General features: G+C 46.3%; 2 protein-coding genes across 11 annotated transcripts in view; one reads left to right on the top strand and one right to left on the bottom strand.

Annotated features, from left to right (window-relative positions):
• DHX32 (DEAH-box helicase 32 (putative)) overlaps nucleotides 1–16382 on the bottom strand; it is a 98087-nt gene extending 81705 nt beyond the window's left edge. The window contains exons 1-2 of one of the 4 annotated variants that reach the window (XM_073552761.1): nucleotides 16248–16382; nucleotides 5612–6012 (exon numbers count right to left, since the gene is read on the bottom strand). In XM_073552761.1, the coding sequence (XP_073408862.1) occupies nucleotides 5612–5905 (294 nt within the window). In that variant the 5' untranslated portion in view covers nucleotides 5906–6012; nucleotides 16248–16382. Of the gene's footprint in view, nucleotides 1–5611; nucleotides 6016–16247 lie in introns of all 4 variants that reach the window. The other 3 variants (XM_073552760.1, XM_073552762.1, XM_073552763.1) reach the window with 3 other exon arrangements.
• The window catches only part of FANK1 (fibronectin type III and ankyrin repeat domains 1), a 156670-nt gene continuing 138648 nt past the window's right edge, over nucleotides 1096–19117 (top strand). For 4 of the 7 annotated variants that reach the window (XM_073552771.1, XM_073552766.1, XM_073552765.1 and 1 more), the window contains exon 1: nucleotides 16200–16482. In XM_073552771.1, the coding sequence (XP_073408872.1) occupies nucleotides 16233–16482 (250 nt within the window). In that variant the 5' untranslated portion in view covers nucleotides 16200–16232. The other 3 variants (XM_073552769.1, XM_073552768.1, XM_073552770.1) reach the window with 3 other exon arrangements.

Below are 19117 nucleotides of genomic sequence, written 5' to 3'. Positions count from 1 at the left end.
TGCGAGAAATACGCACCAGGTGTCTTTTAGCAAAGGTGGCAATTCAGTGCGCGATACAGTAAAATCACACTGACAGGTTTAATAAAGATAGAAAGAATAGATATAGACACATAGAATACATATATATGTATTCTATGTGTCTATATCTATTCTTTCGTTTCTGTTATAAACCCTGTCATAGGGCTTCATTATATGTCCATTTTGCAAGCCTGCGAGAAAATCTCACCATACGGATGCCATACGGATTACATACGGATGCTGACATGCGCAAAATACGCGACCACACCTTGATTACGGATGACATACGGAGCACTGTTTAGGGGCCATTCATCCTTATTACGTATGTAAAATACTGACCGTATTTTGCGTTGGTTAGTGTGACCCCGGCCTAAGGGGGTTTCCCCAACTTTAACCTGGAAGGAAGGATCAGGCTGCTGGATTTCAATATGCCCAATCCTCTTATTTTTCTCCCCTTTTTTCAGAAAAAAAAAATGCACCTTTTGTTTAGCCAAGCCAGGGATGTAATGGATGGGTTGTAAGGAATAACGGACCATGAGCTTTCCGCCATCAGGCATGGGTGGGACTGCAGCCTCTGCACCCCCAAAGATTAGGACCCTGACAATGATTGTGCAGAGTACATAAAGTCATCTGAAAAATAATATCGGAATGATGGCAGGGAAAAAACGCTGCCTAAAACATATCCCCCCCCCACTCCTTGCATTTTATTCTTTTTATTCATATGAATGTCAAAACAAAAAAAAAAACAAAAAAAAACAAAAAAAAAAAACCTCACACACACACAAGAACAACACAGCAAAAACTGGCTTGTTGCAGACTGAAAAAAAAAACAAAAAAAACATAAATAAATGGTTCAAGTAAAGGATTTCAGAAATCTTACCCACTTTATTGGTACTGTTAAATGCTAATAAAAAAAAAAAAAAAAAAAAAAAAATGCAGTGTGTGAACAAGCCCTAAGTGGTTTTTAAATCTGCCATATATACAGTATATTTATGATGGAAATATGGCTCCAATAGACTTAACATGCATGTTGGCCAAATCAATGCGACTGCACAGAGCCGGGCGGATGTCGGGGAGCTGGGCACATGCCGCTCACTATGTAAACTCACGAAGGAGTAAATTCTGCAATGGAATCCCAGGAAAGGGAAAATGACAATACGACTGCAGCGGCGGCCGCGGTGCAGAATGCCTCTTCTAGCGATAGGAGATGTCAGCTCACGCTGGGAAGGTAAGACAGGCAGCCGCGCCGCTCGCCCTCCGACACGGAGAAACGTGTCTTATAGCTGCAAGGATCCTGGTCCATTCATCCTGGAGACGTCTGATCCCCCCGTGCTGCCGCCGGGTGTATGTCCGGCCACATACGAGCGCTATTCATGGCTATATAATATTTTATTAGAGGATTTCTGCATGTGGATCCGCGTGCAGATTACTCTTATTCGAGGGGCTGACCGCATGCGGTAACAGACGTTGGGTCCGCACAATTAAGAGACCGGTCACATTTCTTGTTCGTAATGTGGATTTCGGATTTGCAGCAGGTTTATACATCAATGATGCTGTAGCAAATGCAATGGACAGGGATATTTTATACCCATCCGTGTGCACCAGGGAAAACAAAATAAATTAGTGACTTCAGACTTGTGAAAACTCACAGCACACACAGTGCGCACTGTCAGGATTCTCCGGTGCCAGGAACCGGCAGGCAACAGGCAAGCGACCGCAAGTATGTAATTTGCACAGATGTGGTCACATGCAGACCAGACATGCGCGACCTCGCTCAATACAAGTGAATGGAAAAAAGCTGGATACATCTAGTCAGAATTTGGCCGGAAATGTGCAAATACTTATGGTTACTCGACCACCTGCATTGTGCGCACCGTGCGGATTCACAAGTCTACTGTCACGCAGAGTGACTGCAGACTTGAGACGCAAGCCTGCACACCCCCTTTAAATTCACGTTAGAATTAATCCATGTGCGAATCTGGAGACACATCCGAGGCAGAAATCAGTGTTTGGGTGCAGTCCGGTGTGCATGCAGAGGAGAGTCACAGTGACGCTAGTGATGAGGGGGGGGGGGGGGAATGGCGAGCGGGCTGAGGAGATCGGTGTCGATGCTAGTGATGAGGGGGATGGCGAGCGGGCTGAGGAGTTCGGCGATGACGCTTGTGATGAGGGGGATGCCGAACGGACTGAGGAGATCGGCGATGATGGTAGTGATGAGGGGGGGATGGCGAGCGGGCTGAGGAGATCGGCGATGACGCTAGTGATGAGGGGGAGGTGGCGAGCGGGCTGAGGAGATCGGCGATGACGCTAGTGATGAGGGGGAGGTGGCGAGCGGGCTGAGGAGTTCGACAACGATGCTAGTGATGAGGGGGATGGCGAACGGGCTGAGGAGATCGGCGATGATGCTAGTGATGGAGTATGGCACATGGGCTGAGGAGAGAGGCAACGACACTAGTGATGAGTGGGGAAATGGGCTGAGATCGGCGACGACGCTAGTGATGGGGGGGGGGGATGGTGCACGGGCTGAGGAGAGAGGCAACAATGTTTGTGATGAGGGGGAAATCATGCATGGGCTGAGGAGAGCGGCGACGATGCTAGTGAGGAGGGTGATGGTGAGCGGGCTGAGGAGGGCGGCGACGACCCTAGTGAGGAGGGAGGATGGCACACGGGCAGAGTACACGACTTCATTTTTAGTCGGTTCTGCACCAAAGCAACCACTTAAATAAAAAGGCAAAAATAATGTCAAAACAGCTCACTGTGCACATGGTCAGACTTTTGAACTTCTATCAACTGTTTTAGGCTTCAATAACAGCAAAGCGGATAAAAGAAGTGACCGATCCACTCTTCAGGCAGCTTTCTATTATGCAACACAATATACTGTATTATAATAATAATAATAATAATAATAATAATACCACACACACAATGCCTTAAAAAAAGATCAGCGGTTTGGGCAGTATGAGTCAGGTGACAGGTTCCCTTTAATTATACAATAATTAGCCTTTATTCACATAAAGTTCCCAGCACACACCAGGGTCTCATGAACCATAACCCTTGTCCGTTTTACTAACAACCTGCCACAGCCTCAGATCCTACATGAGACAGCATTATTGTGTCCACCCAGGTATGTCCGCCCCCGAAACGCGCCGTGAGCACCTGACCGGGTCATGTGATACGTGGAAATGACGGGGCAGAGTTCACTGAAACTCAACGCAGCAAAACAAATGAGGTCTTGCCGTTTATGACCATTTTATGCAACACATAATCCGTGGGTTAAGATAAAGACAGACCTGACTGCAGCCACTTACAGCGACCCGAGCAAAGTTTTACTGCACAAACAAACCTGTCAGAGTAATCCAGGGCGGCTCCTGTGCACTTAGCCCTGGTTTCCCTGTATATAATTATATTCCACCAGTTTTTTGCAGTCACTTCGGCTCCGGCAATAGGTTTTGGGTAATATATGCTTATAAAACCAGAATACCATAGTAGCTATTATATGACATGTGCATGCATAACAGCACAAGTGGGGGGGGTTCCTAGCAGGGGGTCCCCAGGCAAGGGTCTTGTCTACCTGCCCCTAAGGCCGACCCCGAGTGCACGCATCACAGCACAAGTAGGGTCCCAGCAGAGAGCCCCAGGCAAGTGCCTTGTCTGCCTGCCCCTAATGCCAGCCCTGAACGTATGTAGCTGGATAATAGCAACTCCAGGTAAAGAGTCACCTGCACAACAATAATATACTTTTTCTACATGTATGTGCAGTAAGTACCTACAGTTGTTTTCCGGTGTCGTTTGACCATCTGACGTAGCGTGAGGTTCCTGAGGGTTTTAGCAGCAACTTCTCCACCCTAGGTGAGAATGATAATAAACATTGCACCATGCAATTCTCATTGCTGGCCCCATATGCAATACTCTCCATGGCTGCACTGCAATCGTGCTGCCTAGTACCCAGGAGAGCCACATCAAGACAGATTGAGTGCAGACAGCCCTCGCCCATATGTCTTAGATACCTACTTGACCTCCACTGTGGTCTTTACCGCTGCCCGTGATCGCTGCTTCAGTCAAAACCGATTCATTGAATGGCTGCAGCGGTAACATTCCCAGCTCCCAATTATCTCCTAGCTCCAGGTTCCAACTGAAGAATACCGCTGCAGCCAATCACAATTCACTGATTGCATGTCTGCTGCAGCCAATGTCACCACAATAAGAAGAAGACTGGATAAAAGGCGGGGGGACCCCAGCAGTGAGGCGAGTGTTGATGAATCTGCCGGGTAAGTTTCTCTCGACTCCCTCATACACAGGAACGCTTGTCCAAGTGCTCCTGTGGTCTACCAAAAATTTCTCACCAAAATGAATAAAAGGATCGAGAATTTGAATTCCAACCGCCCGATCCTTAGGTTCCATGACAATCTATTGGAGGACAGTTGTGGAGGCTGCCATAAACATTAGATGGCCAGAAGCTCCTGACTTATCTAAGGTCTATGGGGGGCCTTTACTCTCGCCGAACACTTTTATTGCTGCGTACAACTATTAGAAAAAGCAGAACATGGAAGGAACAATAAAAAAAATCCAAAAAAAAAAAAAAAAAAAAAAAACAACACACACACACACACACACACACACACACACACACACACACACACACACAGGAAAATTAAAACAGATCTTCCAGTTTCTGCAAATGAAACGTACTCAACGTATTTGTTGTCGTTTTCAAAATCTCAGCTTGTGGTCACTGAATCATTGATATCTCTCAATCCTTTAAAAATTAATCAAGAACTGACAGCAAAAAAAAAAAAAAAAAAAAAAAAGATTTACGCCTGCCTGGGGCCACAAATCTTGGCCCAACTGCGGATCTAATTCTGATGTCGTTGGTTCAGGCCACTAGAATCCAGGTCATAATATGGATGCCGAAGCGAGCCGGGATTATTCTGGTATGAAAGTGGCATTATGATCCTGTTGATGACCCTTAGGAGAGAAAGGAAGCAACCGCAAGGACCATGGGGTATATAAGGTCATACACTATACAATACTGGGGACACCGGAGATTCAAAAGGACCGCCCCGTCGGAAGGCACTCTGACCTATTCTGATGCATTCTTAATACAAGTTTTTTTTTATAATAAAGTGGACGACCCCTTTAAGGCTACCAGAGGGTAGGGAAATTAAAATATAAAATAATATTATTATATCCAATTCTGCCCCTACTTCCAGGACTGCTGCTTAGATGGACTGGAAATGAAGATGTCCCGACCGCCAGTCACCTGACCCTACAGCCATTAGTGGCCTCAGCAGTCCGGTTACTGGTCGGAAACGTCATCATCACTTCCGCTCCAGTGGAGACAAATGCGGAACTGGAACAAAGGGCAAATTCAGTGGCAAGTATTGTCAATTCCATTCTTTTGGAAGGATTTCTACTCTTGAGGAACTTAAAAAGTAGCAGAAAACTCTATAAAGTAGGTGTCACCTAAGGGAAAAAAAAAAAAAATCCTAATCAATTGGCACTGCAAGTTCTATATAGATGTAGACGTCCAAAAACACGGATCAACTATAAACCAATAGTGATTAAGTGAAGCAAATTTGGCTGAAGGACTTACTTGAGAACTCTTCCCGCACTTGGCCCCTCCAGACACCACCACGATCTGGTTACGAAGCAAACTCTCCAAGAAGACATATTTCGATTTCCAAATCGGAAGACTTTCCCTTTGTTTGAGGAGTTCATAAAACCGGGAAGAGTACGGTAAACCGTCAAAAGGATTTAGCTCCAAGTCATCGAGAAGCCCTTCGTCAACGTCGCTCGAGTCGGGCTCATCCAAGAAACAGCTCTTCTCTGGAGACACCGTTAGCAAATCCCTGGCTTCTCCCGGAGATCCCTGCAGAAGAGCCATCATCAGGTCCTTCCCATTAATCCAGGGACTTATTCAAATCGACTCCAATCCAAAAGTTTTCACCATCTGATTCCTTAAGACTTTCACGAGGTTTGGAATGTCCTCTTCAACTGCTGGAAGAAGTTTTGGAAGAGGTTAGACTTGTAGAAGAAGGCCATATCTGCCACACATGAGAAGAAGCTTCTAAAAGCACTTCCCTAGTGTCCTCATTGTACAAGTAGTCTAACTGTGTAGAGAATGATTAAGCAAAGAACCGGCCAGGCCAACCCTCTGTTACACGTGTCTGGATCCTGATTGAGTGTGAATACTAAGCGACAGCAGAGAAGTGATTGTGATCGCAGAGATGGTCATGTGGTGACCTAATCCCAACACAATAGCCCTCGACCAGGCCCTATGGGAAGTAGAAAAAAAAAAAAAAAAAAAAAAAAGAAGCTGACGGAGCACTGGAGTTTTACCGGTCACCATGTTGCAGCTGCCACATGAGAGGACATGGGAAAAAATATATTAAGTGTTATATGTAACAACGGATACAGAAATGAGGCTGGTGTGACAGCTCCGTGCAATCTAAATAAAGGCTTCTGGCATTTGATATGAGAGGTTGACCTACATATACACACAAGACAAATATGCAATTCGAACAAAGGAGTGGATAAAGTATAAAGTGTAACAACAGAACATTATAATACCAGCCATACAAAAACAAATGCGGCAAACATTGCTAAAAAGAAGGGACAAAGTATAAAGTGTAACATAAAAGTAGTAGATCAACAGAACATTACAATACCAGCCATAAAAAAAAAAAACAAAAAAAAAAACAAATGAGGCATTCAAACATTGCTAGAGGAGAAAAAAAAAAATTATAGAAAAACTACATACAAGTCATTCAAACAAAGCTGAAAAAGGGGGGATAAAGTTTAACATAAAAGTGTGAAAACATATTATACAAGTCCTAAAAACAATAACCACAAAAGAGGATTTCATACAAAAGCTAAAAATAGCAAATAAAGTGTAACATAAAAGTAAATCATCTGAACATGATACCAGACATGTAAAAGAGGAAAAAAAACAACAACAAGGCATTCAAAGGTAAAAAAAAAGGGGATAAAGGTTAACGTAAGAGTATGAAAACATGGATATTATTAATCGAGTCCTAAAAGCTATAAACAGAGGAATTCATACAAAAGCTAAAGTTAGTGGATAAAGTATAACATGGAGTATAACAATAAAAACTTCAACGGAATAATAAAATATCAGCCATAAAAAAAATCATAATAAACTAAGCATTCAAACAAAGCAAAAAATGGCAGATGAAGAATGAAATAGAATATACAGTATAACAACAGCAACAGAACATTACAAAACCGGTCATAAAAACTACAATAGAAACATTTATTCTACGTATTATATATATTTCTGAAAAGTTAATTAAGCATAATCGTGTAATTACTTGTGCAGAATCTGCTGACTATTTCATCTCCCTGTGAAGAACGCCCATAATCCTGATAATTAGATTACAATTTGGGAAGATACGGAGACACAACACATGCGAGAGCAAGGAGGAGAGACGAGATGTAAAAAGGTTTTACCCCATAATGGGGATGGAAGGATCATCAGGAAAATCCCTTTTTGGAGTATGTTCCTGCGTTGCGAAAATGCAGCCGCCCTATGCTGTACCTTTGTGCCTCCTTTCATAAAGAAGCATTTACACGTTCGCCTCACAATCCATAAGTGTTCCTTAGAAGAATATGGCGACGGCAGACAGCTATTCGTTATGACGGCTCTCCCCTTACCCACAGACCTGCTCACCACATCCAAGAATAAGCTGCTGCCAGACACCGCTGACAGATGTAGATTTCCCTTTAGGATCAAAGGATTGAGCATATTAAAAATTGAACATGCCTGATCTATACATAAAGTGACTGCAGACTTGAGCCCCAAGCTTGGACATCCCCTTTAAGTTATCAATCAGACATCAGTTTTTCACTTACAAGTTCTATCCGTGTTTTTGAGGATGGAGGACATCATCACTGGAAGGGGTCAGGGATGGGAAAAGACCGTCATTACCGGAAGGGGCCTGGGATGGAGGACATCATCACTGGAAGGGGTCCTGGATGGCAAGAGACCATCATTATTGGAAGGGGTCGGGAATGGGAAGGAACCATCACCACTGGAAGGGGCCTGGGGTGGAGGACATTATTACTGGAAAAGGCCCGGGATGGAAAGGGACCATCATTACTGGAAGGGGTCCGGGATAGGAAGGGACCATCATCACTGGAAGAGGCCTGGGAAGGAGGACATCATTACTGGAAGGGGTCCAGGATGGGAAGGGACCATCATCACTGGAAGGGATCTGGGCGGGATGGGAATGGATGACATCATTACTGGAAGGGGACTGGGATGGGAACATCATCACTGGAAGAGGCCTGGCATGGAAGACATCATTAGTGGAAGGGCCATCAATACTGGAAGTGGTCCAGGATGACGGAGGACATTATTATATTATAGGGGGGGGGGGGACATTATTGTCTTTATAGGATTTGGAACTCTACAGTGTAAGTAGGGGCTCAAAAATTCTGCACCGGGGCCAATCAAACTCTAGTTACGCCACAGAGTATAGATGAGGGTTTTATAAACGGTATGTGCACACAGTGTCTTTCAGCCGAGTCCTGAAGAAAAAAAAAAAAAAAAAAAAAAAAAAAAGCGCTCGCTAGTTTAAATATATACACTTTACAAAAGAAAAAGAAAAGCCACGGCTTCAGGAGACTTCGTGTGCACAGACCACATGGGAGATTTGCTGTATTTTAAGAAAAAGAAGACATGGTGGTTCAAAAATGAAGAACAAGAACCTTTTTACTGCGCCCTCCATTCCTGGGCCCCATTCGCACTGCGCAGCGCTGTACAGGCCGCTTCCATCAGTCTGCAGCTCACATCTCGCAGGTGCTGACCTGACTGCTTTATCTAATCCATCTCAGAGGTAATTTGGCTTACATGAGTGAAAGGTCAGTCTGCAGGGCTGGGCAGGGAGCGGACACCGTGCGGAGTTCCCGGCAGAAGTCAATGTCTCTGTTGCTTTGTTCCACATAAGAATTTAAAGGGAGATTCCATCAAAGACAAAAGCGGCTTCATCTTCTGCAGTCTGATAATGTAATGCGGTCCCACGCGGGATTCTATGGCGGGAGGGGAAAAAGGCAGATTTACACGAGACTTATTTATTTGTTTCAAAACTTTTCTTTTAGGTTCTGTTCGCAATTTCTTTTGAATTTCCGTGGTTTTTTTTTGTTTGTTTGTTTTTTTAATTGTGATTCAATTGAGGAGCAGAAAACTTTTGTCCAGGTCAGTATTCTTCATTGGCCCCTATTTGAAATAATAATGATAAAAAAAAAAAAAAGCAACTACATATCAATTATTTCAAAGTTCCTCATTATGGCCAGGGTTTATGGTTTCCAGATGTTGTCGGCAGATTCATCAGTTGTGACCATTTAAAAGTGTTGCTACCTGCTACGTTGTTGCAGAAATGTCGTCCAGCCCTCCCCATGGAGTGTTTTTTTTTTCCACAAATTTTGCAACCTTTTAGCGAGACATGCAACTTTTTCCCAGTAAAAATTACCAAAAAAAAAGGTTAAAAGCAAAAATAAAAGAGCAATTTTTCTATTTTGCTCAAAATTCATGATCCACCATTTTGAAGAATTTGGTGCAAAAAATATCAAAAAAGAAAAAAAGAGGAAAAAAATTTCACCAATGATAAATTGGGCCCTATTTGGGAAGGAAAAAAAAAAAAAAAAAAAAGAGCAAAAAACAAAAACGACAAAAACAGCAGTACATAAAGAAAGGAAACCTTTTTTTCCGCTTAACATTAAAGTCTATGGGAAATGGATCTGCTTATTGTGTAATGGATCCGTTTTTGAGCACCGCGGAATATGTTCACAGCATAATAAGTTGGCGTTCGCATTAAGAAAAAGTAGACTTAGGGTATGTGCACACGTTGCGGAATCATCTGCGTGGAATCTGCAGGTCAAAATGCCTGTGTTTTACCTGCGAATTCCTATGGAATAGGTGTAAAAAAGCTGCGGAATCCGCACAAAGTTGACATCCTGCGGAAAATAAACCGCTGTGTTTCCGTGCGGATTTTTCCGCAGCATGTGCACAATGTTTTTTTTTTCCATAGGATAACATGGTACTGTACACCGCATGGAAAATTGCTGCGGATCCGCAGGACCAAATCCGCTGCAGATCCGCAGACGAATCCGCACTGTGTGCACATAGCCTAACAGTGATGAGCAAGCGTGCTGGGATGAGGTGTTATCTGAGCATGCCCGGGTGCTAACCGAGTGTCTTCAGCGTGCTTGAATAATATGTTCGATACCCCGCACCTGCTTGTCTCGTGGCTGTTCGACTGTTCGATAGCCACAACACATGCAGGGATTGCTTAAGAAACAGACAATCCCTGCATGTGTTGACTAGCAGCCGCGGGGACTCGAACGTATTATTTGAGCACACCAAAGTCACTCTGTTAGCACCCGGGCATGCTCAGATAACACCTTACCCGAGCGCGTTCTGCCATCACTATAGACTAACAGTGCAGTAAACAAAATGCCGTACTGAGAAAAATTATACCCTCTAAACCATGAGCGCCCACGTTGCACAGAATGATGCCACTCTGCATAGCCCAGAGCTATCTGCGGCACCCTATATGGCCCCAGAGAACACGAGATGGCTCAGCACAAACGCGGCTCTCTCCATCTTAGTTTGGCTGCGTCCGTGACTTTCACACTACAATGGACGTACACTGGCTCAGTGTGGCCTGGCGGGGTACCGGGTAAATGCCCAGTGGGCCCCGAGGGTCCCTTTAAATTTGCTGCCCCTTTAAATTTGCTGCCCCTTTAAATTTGCTGCCCCTTTAAAAGCCGCAGGGCCACGCCGCGCGCATGCACATACCCTAGCGCAGCCGCCGCGCGCGGTTGGGAGGCGACCCCCTGGCTGGCTGGCTCCGGCGGCTCCTGACAGTCTGTGATGAGACTGATGAGTCACTCACTGCTCATCTTACCTTGGCCGCCGAGTGACCTTGCTGCTGCAGACATTTGGTTCACAACAGCGGCGTGGCCTGTTCTTGATGGGCGGTGACAACCGCCCCGCACTCTTATTTCCTCTTCTGTAGCTGGCTGCTGCCTGGCTAATAGCAGCGCCAGCACACAGACAAGAGGACGCCGCCGGCCCGCCACGCTCTGCTGCTCCCGCTCCCTCTGCGCCTCAGTGTGTACACAGCCCTCCAGTCCGGTGAGTAGAAAATAGTAGGGGAAGGGGAGAGTCAGGGTCTGTGCTGCGTCCAGTGTTCTCGGCTGTGTGGTGGAGCCCATAATATACTGTATGGAGGAGCAGGAGGCCCATAATAAACTGTATGGAGGCGCATGGGGCCCATAATATACTGTATGGAGGACAGGAGGCCCATAATATACTGTATGGAGGCGCATGGGGGCCCATAATATACTGTATGGAGGCCCATAATATACTGTATGGAGGCGCATGGGGGCCCATAATATACTGTATGGAGGCGCATGGGGGCCCATAATATACTGTATGGAGGTGCATTGGGGCCCATGATATACTGTATGGAGGAGCAGGGGGGCCACAGTATGCTGCATGGAGGAGCAGGGGGGCCCATAATGTGCTGCATGGAGGAGCAGGGGGGGCTGGGGGCCCCATAATGTGCTGCATGGAGGAGCAGGGGAGGCCATAGTGTGCTGCATGGAGGAGCAGGGGAGGCCATAGTATGCTGCATGGAGGAGCAGGGGAGGCCATAGTATGCTGCATGGAGGAGCAGGGGAGGCCATAATGTGCTGCATGGAGGAGCAGGGGGCTGGGGGCCCATAATGTGCTGCATGGAGGAGCAGGGGGGGGCCCCATAACACTGTATGGCGGACTATGTGGTTGCCCATAACACTGTATGGCGGACTATGTGGTTGCCCATAACACTGTATGGCGGACTATGTGGTTGCCCATAACACTGTATGGCGGACTATGTGGTTGCCCATAACACTGTATGGCGGACTATGTGGTTGCCCATAACACTGTATGGCGGACTATGTGGTTGCCCATAACACTGTATGGCGGACTATGTGGTTGCCCATAACACTGTATGGCGGACTATGTTGACCCAATCGGCAGAATGTGGAGCTTTTATCCCCATTAGACTGGAGTGGCATGTCTGACTTGATCACAGATCCATTCATTCCCTCCGTGGCTGCACTTGTTTTTTTATAGACACCCCAAAGAGAATGAATGGAGCTGCTGTCAGACATCCCACCTGCCGCTCCATTTTAAAATGGGGATAAGTGTCCTATCAGGGATAAAACTTCCTCATTCTTCCGATCGGTGCAGTTTCTAATGGTCGGACCTAAGCGATCACCTATCCTGTGGAGTCCATGGATCGGTGATAACTTGTTTTAACCAAAGAATCCCATTAATGTAAACTACCGTAATTATACATCCCAGTTATGGGGGCGCACAGTCGATGTGCAGGAGCCGCCTGTGTTTTACAGCCGATACTCCACTATATTGGGGATAACGACTGACAGATATTTGCATATAACCGTAGGGTGGGCCCCTAGAGTCCATTCCCCTGGTGGGCCCCAGTCCGACCCTGGACGTACACCCTGAAGAGTTGCAGAAGAGTTGAGCTGAGGATGTTTAATTTGCACAAAAGTGGAAGTTCCAAAAACAGATACATGTCTAATTGTTGCCCCTTACAATCTATAGATGAGGGTCCAGAGTGGACAACAGACGTGACCCCTGTTGTCCACTTTGGACCCTCATTTATGGGATCATTCTTGCGTCTGACTCCCTCTAGGTAATATATTTATGCTGGGTGCCGCCATTAGGGCCCTCATGGGAGGTTTTCCTAACTACATGGGCCCCTCTCTAGGCTTGTTGTGATTACCAGTTATTTTGCTGCTGATCCAGGTCACTTTCCTTTATTACAGCTTTTCATACTTGGGGGTCTTTACTTCACCAGGCATTTTTGGTGGTTGGGGATTCAGGATACCATGCAGATGGATTCACATCCAGTTTGCCCCATGAGCCACTGGGAGAGGGTTTTTATGATCATGGTTATTGGACGTAAGTCTTTGTATTACTCTCATGTATGGGAATTATTCATGGGTTCATTGTTTTGAGTGGACACAGCTAATTGGTTTGTAATGGTGTTTTATTGTGTGTGCCAATAAAGCTTGTGTGTATTATTTTGTACATTGTTGTGGTGTGCATAACTCCAGTAGTGCTTTTCTTATGAGGTCATGTATCTATTTCCTACTGTGGTTGCACCCCGGCATTATATAATAGGTATATTTTTCTATATTGCGGTGCGCTGGGTGTTGTTTTATCATATCAAATCTGTTGACATAGTGTCTCTCTCCTCTGCAGCCTGTACGCAATAATCAGAGCAGCGGCGAGAAGAAGCAAAGGACTCCTGGTGGGTGAATTAAAGCTCAGCTTGTTTTTCTTTGCCTCCCTAAACCTTTAGGACCAATAATCGTATAAAAAGGGACAATCCCTTTAACTGGTATGAAAGATCGCTTGCAGTACCAATCATGGCCACTACACAATGCATGGCACTGTCACTTTCGGTATGCCGTGGTCCTGGCAATCAGTTGATCCGTGGGGATTACTAACTAATATGATACTTATGAGCTAGGTCACCAATCTTAGTGTTCCTGAAAACCCTTAGGCCCTGTTCAGATCGTACATTCATCCCTCTGATTGACACACAGCTGTCAGTGGCCATCAAAGTCCCTACCCCACTGTGCTATATAATCATACATTCAGAGAAATGTTGCCAATAGGCTTCTATTGTGAAAAGACACATATACTATAGTGTGTAGCAGTTTATTAAACTATTTAAAGGGGTTGTCCGGGACTTTAACATTGACGGTCTGTCCTTAGGATAGGTCACCAATGTCTGATTGGTGCAGGTGTGACACCCGGTGACCCCACCGATCAGCTCATTTACGGAGCTGCACAGCAGCACAGCTCTGTCACCTGTAGGGTGGCCACGGCCGGGTACTGCACACCCGCCCCCTAGATTTACCAGAATACGCTATGCCCCTACTACACGGACCATTAAAGGCTATACACAATCCGATAGAAAAGTAAAAAAAACAAAAAAAACAAAACAAACCTGTTTAGACGAACATTCTATGTGCACAGAACGACTGTTAGTATGATTGTTCTGTGCAGATAGAATATGGTGCTGTCAGCAGCACATGTCCTGTTTACACAGGATGATGTGCCGCCGAGAATTATGGTTTTGGTAAACCGGCATAAAAATCGTCTCAGCTGATGAACGAACATTTTTCTGGTTATTGCCATCTGGTTTAGGCTTCATTCCCACATAGCATCTCCGCTGCCAACCTCCTGCGGCGATATCTGCAGCAGCGTTTACCGCTGCAGACACCATGGCGAGGAAGGAGCAGGGAAGACGCACAGGTCACCTTCCAAAAGCACCCGCAGGATAAGTGGACATGCTGCAGGTCTTATACTCGCAGACCTTGTCAATTTGCGCGGCACAGGCACGAGACTTCTTAAATCCACGCCCTTTGCTGGCACTGTAAAATGCAGAGGATTAATATGAAGATGGTTTAACATTATTATTTTTAAATATCAGCTTTGCCACAATTGCAAAAAAACCAACAACAGTCGTCCGATACTTGTAGCAATGAAACGGGTCCATATTCATGGTCAGCAGTGTCATCGTACAGGGTGTGTGCACGCCGTCCGCCCGGAAATCTGATGACGGTGTGTGCACCATAAAGTACAATGCAGGTTTTTTTTTAAAGTTAGAGGGGGTGTCCACTACTTTGAGATTCACGGCCTGTCCTTAGGGGCAACATGCACAAGATAATGCTGTCAGTGAAATGATGGTTCTGCTGACGGTTCTCTCCCCCAATTCCTCCATACACCGAAGCCGATGAGAGACGCCGACAGGCTCCTCTAGCTTATCCAAGGATGGGTAGGGGGAGTCAGGAAGACCCCACACATATCAGACCATTGGCTGAGCCCACCAATATTGTCAGGATTGGACGACGTTAGTCTAATGTGGATGGGGGTCTTAGAATAGGGCATCAATATCACATTAGTGGGGTCAAACACCAAGTATCCCCACCGATCTGATATTTTCAGGTCCGGCTGCATGTAAACAGCCCAGTCCCGCTCTGGATCGGGCGCAGCACCACTCTGGATCGGGCGCAGCCCCGCTCTGCATCGGGCGCAGCCCCGCTCTGCATCGGGCGCAGCCCCGCTCTGCATCGGGTGCAGCCCCGCTCTGGATCGGGTGCAGCCCCGCTCTGGATCGGGTGCAGCACCGCTCTGGATCGGGCCCACTCCCGCTCTGGATCGGGTGCAGCACCGCTCTGGATCGGGCCCAGTACCGCTCTGCTGCTGATCAGCTCCATTCAACCCTTACATCTCACCACCAGACCTGATGACAGCGCCAGGTGTCAGTCACTCCCCGATCTGGATATTGATGACCAATCCGAGGGATAGCTAATCAAACTCGTAGTAGTGGGGACAATCCCTTCAAAGTAGTCTGTTAAAAATGTAATCCAAGGGGTTGTCCCGCCCGCGGCTACAAGTCTGCAGCTTGTGAATCCTTGCATCGTGCACTGTGAGCGGACACATCCCGACTAGCCTGTATCCGCCATCGCTCAATACCCACTTGCATAGCGCGAGGCCACGCACGTCTAGTTGGCATGTGACCGCATCATGGCTGTTGTTTTTTTTCTAATTGACGAATGGGCGATTTTGATCCGTGACATGAATCAAAACTGACCGGTCTCTAAACATTTTTCTTTTTTCCCAGAGACACAGCTTGCAAAAAAAACAAACAAAAAACTGACAGCTGCACGGAATATGAGAACACAGAATGGTCAAGAGAAAAGCGGACTTCTATGGCCGAGTTCGGACGGGCGTGTGTGCAAAATCAACTGCTTTTCTTCCTGACAGAAAAAAAACAACAACTTTTTTTCTGACACCGGGCCATTTGTCTGTGACCTGCCACAATGGCTGCATTGCTCCGTGTACACACATACACTCCGTGTGTGAGCTCCTGCCACGTGTAACCCTGCCCTGACTGCCAATGGGGGCGCGCGTTGCGCCGCTTTTTGGGAGCCGCGGGCTTCCGTACTCCGCTCCGGGCCGCCCGCTGTTACTATGACAACAAAACTACGGTTTGGTCCACGTTACCAAAACACCTGGAGAAAGAGGAGCCGGGCAGCAAGACCGGCATGGAGGCGGCGGGTGAGGATGGTGCAGATAATACAGCGCTGGCTATAAGGGAGGCATGTGCGGTACATACATTACCGGGCACGGAGAGGGCCGTGTCCGCCCGCACTGTCGCCGGTCTCCGCAGCTGAGGAGGGAGGAGTGTCCGCCGCTGACGACTGCAGGCTGCTGCCGCCTCCTCCAGCTTATAACAGGCAGAGACTTGTCCTGTACGGAAAATAACCCGGGGAAGGACTACAACTCCCAGCAGGCTGTGCTGCCTGCGCTCTCGGTGGTGCATGCTGGGACATGTAGTTGTCCTACAGGAGGTGGGTAGCAGGTTGCAGACGTCTCAGCTGCAGACATAACGACAGAGAAGTACGTTTAGGTAAATGTAGGCGATTTTGACAAGATCTCTGCTTGTTGTCAGTGAATGGAAACATTCCAGGCCGAAAAGCCGCTCAGGGACGCGGGATCCTGGAATTAAAGGGTTATTCCCGAATCCCGTTACTTGTTGTGCTGGGATGCGCTGTCGCTTTACACAATGGTCCAGCACCCGTGTCTGGTGATGACGTAGGCGTAAAGTGTAAAAACGGCATCAAAAACGCTGTGTGTGAACAAGGCCGTACTCTGCGCGGTCACCGCACCACCGAGACATTCAGTCAGCTAGAACTATGCTGCAGTTCTCCTGCACAGCCAGAGGGGCTCCACTGTGCAGACGAAGCCAGGGAGTCGGTACGGCGTCCTCTTCATTCTAAGTATTTGTGGGGGTCACAGAGGTCGGAGCAGCCACCATTAATAAGTGGTATAACCCAGCACTATGGCATCTATTTATGGGAGGGGTATAGCCCTTAAAGGAAAATTCTAAAGTCACTCTACGTGACTGCAGACTGCCGCCGAACTTTGACAGCGTGCGAGTTGTCAGGATTCCCCGGTATTCCCCATGTGGGCAGGTGGTCTCATGACCGCATGTGTGTATTTTGTATAGTTGCAGTCACAAGCCGACTAGACTCCTGGGTGTTCTCTCTAAAGAAGAGATCAGTCTATTTGGCATGTGACCGCAACTCTGCAAATCACTCGTGGTCACATGACCTCCTGCTCACATCGGGAATACAGGGGAGTCGTGACAGCGCCCATCACACACTGTCATGATTCGGCAGTCTCCTAGAATGACTGCACTCCAATAAATCATCATCTTAGTGGGTGATGGCATATATACCATGGCATGTAAAAGTTTGGGCACCTCTGGTCAAAATTACTGTTATTGTGAACAGTTAAGCAAGTTGAAGATGAAATGATCTCTGAAAGGCCTAAAGTTACAGATGACACATTTCCTTTGTATTTTTAGTAATATATATATATATATATATATATATATATATATATATATATGTCATTTTTTACACTAAAAATTACAAAAGGGAAAATGGGCAGATGCAAAAGTTTGGGCACCCTTGGAGATTTGTGTGCTCAGATAAGTTTGACCAAGATTTCAGACCTTAGTTAGTTTGATCTGGTTATGGCTTGTTCACCATCATCATTAGGAAAGGCCGGGTGATGCAAATTTCCCAGCTTTATAAAAACCCAGCCTCCTCTAACCTTGTGCCAAAAAACAGCAGCAGTGGGTTCTTCTAAGCAGCTGCCTAGCACTCTGAAAATTAAAATTATGGAGGCCCACAAAGTCGGAGAAGTCTACAAGAAGATAGCAAAGTGTTTTCAAGTTGCCCTTGCATCAGTTTGAAATGTTATTAAGAAATGGCAGTTACCAGGAACAGTGGAGGTCAAGATAAGGTCTGGAAGACCAAGCAAAATTTCAGTGAGAACTGCTTATAGGATTGCTAAAGAGGCAAATAGAACCCCCTCTTGTGTGCAAAAGACCTTCAGAAAGATTTATCAGACTTTGGAGTTGTGTATAGATGGTATCTCTCCAGACTCCCCTATACACATGAGCACTCAGTGGAGTGTCCATGTGTTTTCAGCAGGGAGAGAGAGAAAAAAGTTGCTGCCAGACTCCTCCAGCAACGGCTTTATCTCCCCCCACTCCTGAAAACAATAGTATTAGCTGCTGAAGTTCCATCATTCCAATCGCCCTTTCCCCGACGCCACCTGTCCGGTAGAGTCGGAAGGCTCCCATAAACATCAGGTGGTGAGCCAGACCTGCTGAGATCATTGGGTTCAGATAACTTTCCTCTAATATGTATGGGGGGGCCTTTATTAATCAGGGAGGTCTAGCTGCCAGGATCTTCATAATACGGAAAATGGGGAGTGAGGAGAGGGGCACGAAGTCCAAAACTACAAGAGCAATGGTTGGTAGAAAAGACGAGCGGCATGAATTGACATCAAGCTTCATGACTACCGACGGATGCGGCATGCCAGAGAAAAGATGGCTTAGATGGGAGCGAGGAGATACGTCACCAGGCTTATCTTCCCCTGGCTACACCCTACCGGCCCAGGTTGATTGACTGGTCTCTCTACAAATAGAGGGAGACCTGTCCGTCAAGCCAAGCGAGCCTGTAAAAGTCGCCGGGGAGTCACTCGGATGACTAGTCTCCCCATTCCAAGCTTCTTTCTAAAGGGAATGTGTCATCAGAAAATTACCTATTGTTTAAATCAGGTTTTTATGTTAAATATATATACAGTATATATTTTTCTTTCAAAATAAAGAAGATAGGCAAACAGGCAATCCCTGAATGTGTTGCTGCTGTCAATCATAGAACCATAGAATGTTAGAGTTGGAACGGACCTCCAGGGTCAAAGCAGAATTCACTAAACCATCTGTCCAGCCTCTGTGTGAAGACTTCAATTGAAGGAGAACTCAGCACCTCTCGTGGCAGCCTGTTCCACTCATTGATCACCCTCACTGTAAATATTTGTTTCTAATATCTCATCTGTATCTTCTCCCTTTCAGTTTTTTTTCCATTGCTTCTCGTGTTTCTTTGTGCAAATGAGAAGAAGGATGATCCC

The sequence above is a fragment of the Dendrobates tinctorius genome, unplaced genomic scaffold, assembly GCF_039654945.1.
Source record: "Dendrobates tinctorius isolate UK_male_01 unplaced genomic scaffold, ASM3965494v1 ptg000196l, whole genome shotgun sequence".
Lineage (NCBI taxonomy): Eukaryota > Metazoa > Chordata > Amphibia > Anura > Dendrobatidae > Dendrobates > Dendrobates tinctorius.
Note: the sequence above shows the minus strand (reverse complement) of the source record. Positions and strands in the feature narration are given on the sequence as shown.